We start from the raw sequence: 10,896 nt of genomic DNA on the forward strand, positions 1-10,896 counted from the left end.
CATTCCCTGCCCCATCTTTTTTTCATTTATTCTTTCTTCCGTGTGACCGTGACTTGCACTGCAAACAAATGCTAACAATGTCACGTGCTCATTTTTTCCCCAAACTGCTTTCCAACATAATTCTAAGGGCGGTTCTGCTTACTTTTCTCACTTAAAATCTTGACTTTCTTCATCACCACCCATTTCCTATAAATGTTGCAAATGTGTTTTCGGCGTTAACAAGATGAAGCTCTTGGAGACATCTTAAGATTCTTTACAAACAGGAAAGGGTGAGGCGAGAAATATTTACATTATTTACTTGTAAGCTGCGTCGCCCATCCTCACACTTCACTCTTTCTCTCTTCAGTCGGATGAAAGCCGCCAGCTGAGACAGACTCTGGCCACGTGTGCCATGTGCAGAGGTGACGGTGGGTACGACCACTTCCTGTGTTGACGAGTGGAGTTCATTTACGATAGGCGTGCTCTCCCTTGGAAAACGCACGCACACACTCGCACACACACATTCTCTTTCATAGCTGCACACACTCACATCGCCGTATGTGCATGCTACGTATACACTAGCGTACACATACGCGCACGCATGTGTAGACAGATTATGCACTCATGCGCGCTCACCCACTCATTACTACACCATTCTCTCTTTCTCTGTAACATACGTACATACGCACATACCTACCCTTTTTTTTTCTCTCTCTCTCCATTTATCTCAAACGCGTACTCGCTCTCACACACGCACGCACACATACATACTCAGAAAAATTTTTTCGGAGCTTGAGATGTGGAGGGTAGAATATAGAGTTCACACTATCCCATGTATACTTTCGTTTCCTACCGGAAACAATTACTGTGTTCATTAAAATATCAGTAGTGGGTCATCGGTATTATAATCATCTGAGAGTTTACAGAAAGTGTAACATTATTTTCACAGGATCAAACCCCAACCCGGCACCACCTCCTTTCCCCCCTCGAGGTCGCTGTTCGTCGAACCCCTGCTTCCCTGGGGTCCGTTGTGTGGATACTGAGGAAGGCTTCCGGTGTGGGGCTTGTCCCCGTGGTTACTATGGAGACGGGGTTAACTGTGAACGTTACACAACATGCCGAGATCAGCCATGTTATCCAGGTAGCAACAAAAGAAATGTTTTCATTGTAAATGTATTTGTTTTCGGTTGATGAAGGCTGGCTCTGTAGATTTTTATGGCTGTTGTTAATGTCCAGAGGTGCATCCATATCTTCGAGTTCGTTTGACTTCTCTCAATACCCACAGTCATGGCAAACCGTCTGCAGTTACAACTGTGGACCATAGGCATATGTTTCAGAGATGTGTTTCAGTTGACCTCCTGACCTCACTCCAGTTACAGGGTTAAGCAGCGCTTCTGACTCATAGCATCCCTCGTAACATTATAGCTCAAAGAGTTTGTGTGATCGACTTCATGGTAGGTCACCGCCTCGGCTTTCTTAGATCCCAGACTGTTTTATATTATTTTTTAAAATATAATCAGAGCTTGTGGTGTTTAAGGAGTGCAATGCCAGGACACAGAGAGAGGCTATCGTTGTGGGCCATGCCTCCTGGAATGACAGGGGACGGAAGTCGCCGTGGATGCACTCCCTTGGTACGGAAGTGCTCCGACAACCCATGCTTTCCCGGCGTACAATGCGTGGACTCGCCTGGGGGCGCCATATGCGGGGCATGTCCGACAGGCTACACAGGCAACGGCACCGTCTGCGTGGACATCGACGAGGTTGGTGATGTTACTGACCTCTCCCCTCTCTCTCGCGCAATTGTTTCTTTTGTTTTCCTGCTGTCACACACACAGATGTCTATCGATATAAATGTATATATATATATGCACACATTTATGTCAGAAAGTAGACTTTAGGTCTGTGTTTGGAATTTTGGTTAGTGTACCAAGAAGTTGTCCCTTGTTACAGCTTGATGGTTATTGTTACTAATAAAATGCAGAATCTGTGTATGTGGTCTGAGTGCTACCTCATAATGTTTACAAGGGTTTAATGAGTATGTTAACTTTATACTAGTGTCTGTACAGTCGCCCTTGCGACAGAATGGCCACGTGCCGGAACCTCAGTCCGGGCTTCACGTGCACCGCCTGTCCCCCTGGTTACACCAGCAACAACGTGCAGGGGGTGGGCATAGAGGAGGCCCAGCGTCAGAAACAGGTAAGAGCATGCACACACACATGGCTATAGATTTTTAAAAATGTTTATTTATCTACGTAGACAATCAAGTAGTAGTGAAAGAACATAATGATGATGTCAAAGACAACGTCGACGACGACGATGGTGATGATGATGTAGGATTTTTGCTGTGCAGGTGTGTGAAGACATTGATGAATGCAGGGATGGCAACAATGGCGGGTGCGTTCCGAATTCTCGGTGTATAAACATACCGGTGAGTAAATACTGCTGTACACACTCACAAGCACACACTCACAATCACACACACAAACGTATGAACAAGCATGCGTACACACACAGACACACCGACACGCCCACACAGATATGCTAGGTGCTTTTACATATGGCTTTTCTCCTTACCTCAGCTTTCAGCCTAAATCTCTGACCTCCTGTGAATTTCTAAAATTTTCCATTCAGCAATATTTTATGATTATTAGCAATTGTTGTAGCATTATTAGCATACTGTTAAGCCTAGAGAGAATTGTTCATTAAAAAGTATAGTTCACAGCACATCCCTTTAATTTTGCTGTTTAGGGTTCATACAGGTGCGGGGATTGTCTTCCTGGTTACCAAGGAGACCAGATTAGGGGATGTGTCCAGGACGGGACAGTTTGTCCTGACGGAGTCACTCACTGTGCCGACAACGCCAAGTGTGTCAGGATCAGTGGGTTCAGTGGCTACGGGTGTCAGGTGACCACAGGCACACTAACCATGACACAAACACACTAACCATGACACATCATTTATAGACAAATCGTATTATGAAGGAACACGCGACTGTCGAAGCTATTTCCACCAATAAGTTTTTTTTAATTAAATAGGATGAATAATTTCCTAATATGTTTTGTTTCCTTTATTGACATGTCTTAGCGGTGATTATGTCACCTGAACGGAAAAATAAAAATATGTTGTAAACAATCTGTTGTTCAGTGTAACGTCGGCTTTGCTGGGGATGGCAAGTACTGCTACAGGGACACGGACTTGGATGGAATCCCAGACACTGACCTCCCCTGCTCAGGCAGACGATGTCGAAAGGTAATTGAGCAAGAAAAGTCACTTTGGAGCAAGTGAGACATCTCTGTCACCTCTTGCTACCTGTGGATTCACTCGTGTCCTTCGGAATTCTATTTAGTTAAAGGATTAGTGGGTTTCAAGACAGTCGTCGAGATAGTTCATCAGAACCTTCTAAACGTCTTGGCTGCTGGGAGAGCTGGTAACATTAAATAATTAGGCATATGATGAAATCACGAAATGATCTCTTCCTGTGCAATATGATTTTTGAAGACCTATTTCTCAAACAGTGGAAGAGATTTGTAGAAATAGTTTACTCTGAGCTTTACCCAGTCATAAACAAAAGATAGCACCATACTAGTAGTTTAAACTATAACAGTTGAATGCGTAATGTAAGATGATTTACTACACCGTTTCCAGGACAACTGCTTGCTGGTGCCTAACAGCGGGCAGGAAGATGCCGATGGTGACCAAATTGGCGATGCCTGTGATGATGACATGGACAACGACGGAATTATCAATAACCCGGTGAGCATTTTCCCTAAACATAATTGTGCCGACCGTTAGAAAATGCGTTGTATGAATAGAAAAGAATGTATCTCCTTCAATGGCTTGTTCAGGACAACTGTCCGCTGGTAGCCAATCCAGACCAGTCAGACACGGAGGGGGAGCCCGACAAACGGGGCGACGCCTGCGACAACTGCCCCACCGTCCCCAACCCTGATCAAGTGGACACGGACGGCGATGCCATGGGAGACATCTGTGATCCGGACATCGACAACGATGGTAAGACCTGGCAGCTGGAGGTAAAGTGGTCCTGACATTCGATGCTGATATGCTGCTGAAGGTCAGAAAGAGGCCTGCTAGTGAAAACGATTAATAATTGGGAAACACAACACTTGCGAACATGCATGAGGTCGGTGCGTCCGTTGATGAGTATGCTCGTGCATGCCTGACTGTTGTGTTGTTTGTGTTTTGAGGAATTCTCAACGAGCAGGACAACTGCGTGAGAGTGGTCAACCCTGATCAGCGCGATTCTGATGGCGACTCGGTGGGTGATGCGTGCGACAACTGCCCAACAGTCCCAAACCCTAATCAGGTAAAAGAAAATTCAAAAAGAAGACTAATAAATATTGACAAGTTAGAAAAGCAAACAGTTAATCTCGAATGATAATGGATGCTAACAAAGGTCTGCGGAGGAAGCAGAAAAAGGAAGGAAGAAAGGATGAGATCTGTCAGTTTTCACCAGACTCCTCCAAGTCCAAAGGGTTTTAGTCTGCTGTTCATTTTTTAAAAACGAAGAATAATAAATAATGTCTCATTTTATCAAATTCATTGTAGAAAATAAAACTAGACTAGATCCTGAAAGCTTGTTTCTGTTGTGCATTGCAGTCCGATATCGACAGCGATCTTGTCGGCGACGCCTGTGACACCAATGAAGACAGGTTGGAATCTTGAAATTCTAAAACAACAAAAACAATATAGCGAAAGTTTACAGAGAAGAATTCATAGTAACAGAAAAATGAGTCCTCAGAAAGACAATCCAATTAGCCAATGAAATATCAAAAATGGAATTATACGGTTAGCTGCTATTTCTTTGCATGAATCCACCAAGTACAAAATTTGAAGCAAAAAAAAAACAAAAAAACAAAAACAAAAACAAAAAAACCAAAACAACCAAACAAACAAATAAATAACAGTTTAAGTCCCAGGAAAGATTACTTTTGGTTGTAAAAGTCGTATTTTAATGGAGTGGTATTCGTACTTCTAGAGACAAAGATGGAATTCAAGACAACATGGACAACTGTGTATACATAGCAAATTCCGACCAGCTGGACACTGACCGTGATGGTCAAGGTAAAACTCATTTTTGTATAGCAGGTCAACATCAGAACTCAAAATTTCTCTGTTTGTTTGTGACAAAATTAGTTTAGGGCCGTTACTGAGTGTACGGTGTCCTCGACTGACAATACAATTTACTTATTTTGATTTACTCTAAAAGCGTTTCGTAATCTCTGTGATAATGATAAAAAGAAGGATGTAGACGACGATGATTATTAGGGCGATGAAAGTAAGGAAGAAGCAATGCTGCTCATTTTCTGATTAGTGACCTGTTATGATAGCAATCTTCATTATTTCAGTGACTGGATACATTGTTGAGTAGCTCTACACATTGCAATGAATGTTTTGATTGTGACGGTACGTGTAGCAGTCAAAGTTTTATAAAACAAATCATCTCCATGGGATAGAACGACATGGTCTCAGGCTGACAGACACAGACTGACTGTACGGGGAACCTGATGCCGGTGTCTGGAGATTACACACATCCCAGTCCCTCCGTGTGAAACTGCACTTATTGGCAACTTTGTTTTTAACCAGGTGATGTGTGCGATGATGATGACGACAACGACACAATTAAAGATCCCGACGACAACTGCCCTCTGATTCCTAACACAGACCAGAAGGACTCTGATGGTATGTACTTGTGAAATACTGGTCCTGAGGACAGTTTGTCATACATTTTTACATACTCTTTTTTACTTCTACTTCTACTCTTTCTGTTTGTCTTTCTGTCTGTCATTTAAGCTCACAGTCTTTGCTACCAATGCTGCAATTATCTTTATGAGCCTAAGTTATGAAGTAATGAATGAGAAAATTGTTTCCTAGGGCACAATCAAGAACTCGATGAAAAGCATCTTGATTTCGTAGCACATGCAATCCCTAGACCCCGCGAAAAACTGTTAAGTGGTCTTTGACTGCAATATCTTCCTCTCCTTTCTGTATGCTATGGCTATCACAAATAAATGTTTACTATCTCTAGGAAGAGGGCTAGGAGGTTCAATGAAATATAAATTATCAAACAAATTATGGACTTAACAACCTGATATACGAATTTGACCACTGAGAGGACTTGCAGGCGACGGCCGAGGTGACGTGTGCCAGAAGGACTTCGACGGCGATGGCGACGAGGACGATACCGATGTCTGTCCAGATAACGGCGAGATCTTCGCAACCGACTTCAGAGCGTTCCAGACCGTCGTACTCGATCCAGAAGGTGATTCGCAGATTGACCCCAACTGGATCGTCCTGAACCAGGTCAGCAATGTTGAAGAACTGAACGTAGAAAAAGTTTGCCGTTGCATGCTGAGTTTATTTATTTTTGGCAAAATGCTGCTTTCTAGCCATTTCTCACTTTGTGTTGTTTTTATCTTTGACACGAGTAGTTTTGTCTTAACGCGAAAGAAATACGATATATGACCAACATGTTCTCTAAAGAAGGTTTCCATTTATGAGAATTTTCTTCTTTATTGTCTATTTTCGTGACATTTATTTTATCGGCTTCTCTATTCTCTAAGACTGTCTTAATTTGAAGTTAATTTTAATTTTTATCCGCAAAATGATTGCTTAATGTTGCTGATTCTCAATATTCGTAGTTACTTGTGATAGTGTTGAGCACACTGACATTATCCTGCTCATGACAGCTGTATTTTTCGTTTCTTGATACAGGGTGCAGAAATTGTGCAGACGATGAACAGTGATCCAGGCATCGCGATAAGTAAGTTCAGTAAATGTGTTCCCCGTTATAATCCTTTCCTATTGTTGCCGTATGTTTTTATTCTCTCTTAACATTTTCGATGTGATATGCAATGCATATAGTATAGCCTGGAATCTTCATCAAAGACGATTCGGACATCCTGATCGGTATACCTGAGAAAAGGTATGTATGTCTTCCTGCAGGTTACAACTACTTCGGGGGCGTGGATTTCAGTGGCACCTTCTTCGTGAACACTGAGGTAGACGATGACTACGCCGGCTTCATCTTCAGTTATCAGAACTCGTCATCCTTCTACGCCGTCATGTGGAAGAAATCCACCCAGACATACTGGCACCCCAACCCTTTCAGAGCAGTCGCTGAGCCGGGTATTCAGCTGAAACTGGTGAAATCCAACACAGGGCCTGGCGAAATTTTGAGAAACGCGCTTTGGCATACTGGAAGCACTACAAACCAGGTGAGAGATTACCCCCCCGACGACCACGATAATTACCACCACCACCACACACACTACACACCACCAAACTTTGAATGAAATCTACCATGGTAACAGTGTTTCATATACTGGAAGTAAAAGGGATAAGAACACTAGCCAAAGTAAAGCTAATTACTAGCTTTATCACCTGTGGATAATTTTCAGGTGAAGCTGCTGTGGGTAGACCCGCGCAATGTGGGCTGGAAGGAAAAGACAGCTTACAGATGGGAGCTATACCACCGTCCTCAAGTTGGATTTATCAGGTGGGAAATTTGTCAGATTTTGTTTCCGAATTCCTCTTTCAGCGCTTGCTCATGCAAGAAAAGAAACGAAGGAACATACTACCAGCCGTTAAAAACAATCTATTTGTTCAGTAACTTTTTGTCATTTTTTCTAAGCTCCTAACTAGAGAAACAGGTTTACGTTTAGGCAGTAAAAATATTTGTTTGGTTAATATTTATTCGAAATTGAACTATTTCCAGACAAGTAAAGGAAAGATAACTTTAACATTATAGGAATAATGTGTATTATTATTATCTCCCTTGAATCGTTTGTCCCATGAAATATCTAGGTCTGCCCCTGCCAAAGCAACCTCAGCAATTGAAATTCAATAAATATGGGAGATTTGTTTTGAATTAACAAATTTCTATTAAATGAATCAAAACAATAATTTAAATATTAAGGAACAGTAAAGGAATGTCCATTACGGAATACGAGTACATGACGGTACAGACACACTGGCTGCTCATGGCTCATCTGCAAGAACTGCGGTCACTCTGAGGACAGCCATGGTCCAGACAGGCTGGAGGTGTATACTTAAGTGTTAAGAAATTGTGGTGAAACTACCAAAATAGTGGACTAATTTTTAAGTTGACATTTTTGTGGCCCGGTGTTATAAATATCTCAATGACCATTGGCAGAAGAAAGGTTGGGCTTACAGGCTCTTCTCTCAGATTGTATTTTATTCAAGATTTTACCAAGACAGTCATAGCAAGCATTCAAACAAAAGACACACGGCTACCGAGGTTTACAACCTGTCCAGAAGATTGATTGATTGATTGGTTGATTGATCAGGGTTCTGCTCTATGAGGACACTGACCTGGTAGCCGATTCGGGAAACATTTACAACTCTGATTTAAAGGGAGGTCGCCTTGGTGTGTTCAGCTTCTCCAAGGAGATGGTCATCTGGTCCGATCTGGTCTACCGATGTAATGGTGGGTAATATTTATGTCACATACTCTGCTCTTGGGATGACAATATCCCAAGCGCTCTCTCATCAGCTCTAACACACTCGTCTCTACAGACACAAATAAGCCGCTAGCTGCTAGAACAGGTTGAGACTATAATGTCAACAATCCTACAATTTATTTGATCAGTTTTAATATTTTCTTTCTTTGGTTTCCTCCCACCATACTCTTTATTTGTGTAAGTAAAGAATGCTGTCTATGTTATAGTGAATAATCGAATCTGTTGCAGATTTCATTCCTCAAAGTGTTCTGGACGAAGTGCGTGATAATGACTACACCTACGACGAGTAGTTCCCATGCTGCGCACCAGTTTGTTTGTTTGGGGGGAGGGGGGGGTTAGTTATTTTTTTATATTTTTATTCTCAAGATGGCGGCCCTTCCGCCTTATAAGCACAATGTTTTAACATTTCCTCTAGTTTCACTGCGTGACTTCTCGACGCTGAACTGTGTGAAGGACAGAAGACCAGAAAAAAAGAATGTTTAGAAGTATGCCTGACAAATGTTGTTTCTTTGTTTTACTCTCTCGTAATCCTTTATTTGTTAATTTTAATTAATCACTCCTCTCGTTCACTCAGTTTAAGTTGTCCGTTGTGTCTTTTTTCTTTCGATCTTTCCTCTTTCTTTCTATTTGTTTTTATTTTGAAAGTATTTTGAAAGTAAATCAGAAGCTTGCCCTTGAAGGGGAAACTGACCATTTTCTTCATTATCTTAACAATCTTGATGTTAGCTCTCTGCCAGCTGGGACTAAGCAATGCTGGTGTTCATTTTTTGGGGGGAATGTCTCTGACAGAAAGGGACATCTTCCTCAAATAAATGTTTCGCTTAAGAAGGCGTCGTTGTTTGCACACACACACACACTTTTTTCGTGCATAGCTTTATATTTTCCTATAAGCAATCTTTTTTACCTGTTGTGCCTGGGCATGTAAATGTGTTTGTTCTCCTGGACCAAAGCAAAATAAACAGCTTTTTTCTCTACATTTTGTTCACGTGTGAATGGTTCAGGCTTTTCGTCACTCACATTTGCAGACGAGCACACTGTTCACCTAAAAGAAAAGCTCTAATTATCCTATTGTGGAGGACTTTATTCTGTGTTTGGTAGAGAATTTCTGTATCAGAAATGCAAGATTCTGCCCACCACTGATCATCAGTTTAAAAAAAGGGCGATGATCATCTTGAATAAAATGTACGGCGAATAAATTCTCGGAGGAGGAGAAGCAAACGACGTAACACCCGATTGCTTGACATTTCCACGCTTTAAAGGGAAGTAATCGTTGGAAGAATAAGTCCTAAGGGTTCCCGTGTTCTCTCCCTTATGTATTCTTTCATTTACGCACAGGGTTGAAAATTGTACTATGACACTATAGCATCCATCCTATGCGATGGCCTCGGCATAGTCTACAGGTATCGATTTGACGACGCTGGCTATGGCCCCGCCTTCATTGTGTAATATGAAAGGTTACGCCCCCGTCCGTTTATTTAAGAACAGACTTAAGCAACCAAGCAACACTTCTGTCTATATTTTTTACTTTCCTGGTGTTTTATATATTTGTTCAATTTATTTTTTTCTTCTTTTTTATTTATTATTTTTTTTTTTTGGCTGCGCAATGTGCATTCTTCTGAATTACAAATAGACATCACCATCATCATCATCCTCTCCCCCCTTCATCGACTTTTGTACAACTGTTCTGCACAAAGACATGCATCGCTGCATACAGGACCTTGACCCTGGCAGTGTCACGAAGACTGAGTCCTGTCCTCAATCTAGTGTAGGCTGCGCGATCATTGGGTCACGGGGCATGTAGGAGACGTGACTGTGCTGCAAAAGAATTGCGAAAGAGCGCAGCCACTCTCAGGTAGTTTCTAGTGCGTGTCATGGTTTTGTTACCTGCAAGTGGGAGCACCTCAACTGTCTATGCTTCACTGCACCTGCGGGCAGTGACATGTCTTTTTTTGGTGTCTGCTTTATTAATGCGGTGAGGGCGTTGAACATTGCCCACGAAAGTGGTAATGTTGGATGGTGCAACTTGACATGGGTTATAGGGCTAATGGTCGTGGCTGTAGACTGTAGACTTGTTGCAGGAGTGGTTGCTGACAACATAAAAGGACGCGACACTAATACTAGGATGGGGTGGGTCACAGGTCTGTCAGGGACTGTGACGAATATACAAACCTAAGCATTCTATAGTGTTTTATATTAATACCAGTAATTTTTAACTTAATTCTTTTTTTAAGAATTCTCGCTCTCTCCTTTGATGTGATGCCTTATATTTGTTAGAAAAGTCTGGTAATTTATTCTTCCCCTGAACATAGTGTTAACAAGATGTAAAACAAAGAATACTTTGTTCATTCTGCCACCTGCGTTACTATAAAAATGTCATCGTATTTTTCTTCCCACTCATAATGTCACTGCCTCTCTC

The 10,896-nt window shown here is 41.9% G+C and overlaps 1 protein-coding gene across 1 annotated transcript; it reads left to right on the plus strand.

Annotated features, from left to right (window-relative positions):
* The first annotated feature begins 955 nt into the window (after positions 1–955).
* Positions 956–9,454, plus strand: LOC112554573 (thrombospondin-4-like). The gene is made up of 18 exons (XM_025222409.1): positions 956–1,120; positions 1,517–1,739; positions 2,035–2,175; positions 2,330–2,407; positions 2,728–2,883; positions 3,124–3,228; positions 3,625–3,732; positions 3,825–3,990; positions 4,185–4,303; positions 4,597–4,649; positions 4,976–5,061; positions 5,584–5,679; positions 6,122–6,300; positions 6,712–6,760; positions 6,943–7,214; positions 7,398–7,495; positions 8,307–8,446; positions 8,709–9,454. The coding sequence occupies exons 1-18, from the start codon at positions 1,095–1,097 to the stop codon at positions 8,768–8,770; spliced, it is 2,157 nt and encodes a 718-aa protein (XP_025078194.1). The 5' UTR covers positions 956–1,094; the 3' UTR covers positions 8,771–9,454.
* Positions 9,455–10,896: the final 1,442 nt, after the last annotated feature.

This window comes from Pomacea canaliculata, linkage group LG13 (assembly GCF_003073045.1).
Source record: "Pomacea canaliculata isolate SZHN2017 linkage group LG13, ASM307304v1, whole genome shotgun sequence".
In the NCBI taxonomy this organism is placed as follows: Eukaryota; Metazoa; Mollusca; class Gastropoda; order Architaenioglossa; family Ampullariidae; genus Pomacea; species Pomacea canaliculata.

What these genes read in the sequence shown, in the direction of transcription:
- LOC112554573 (XM_025222409.1), top strand. Translation starts at nt 1,095, where the DNA reads ATGCCGAGATCAGCCATGTTATCCAG. An exon ending in TCAGTGGCTACGGGTGTCAG is followed by an intron (nt 2,884 to 3,123) that starts GTGACCACAGGC and finishes TCTGTTGTTCAG; the next exon opens with TGTAACGTCGGCTTTGCTGG. An exon ending in AGACCAGAAGGACTCTGATG is followed by an intron (nt 5,680 to 6,121) that starts GTATGTACTTGT and finishes GAGGACTTGCAG; the next exon opens with GCGACGGCCGAGGTGACGTG.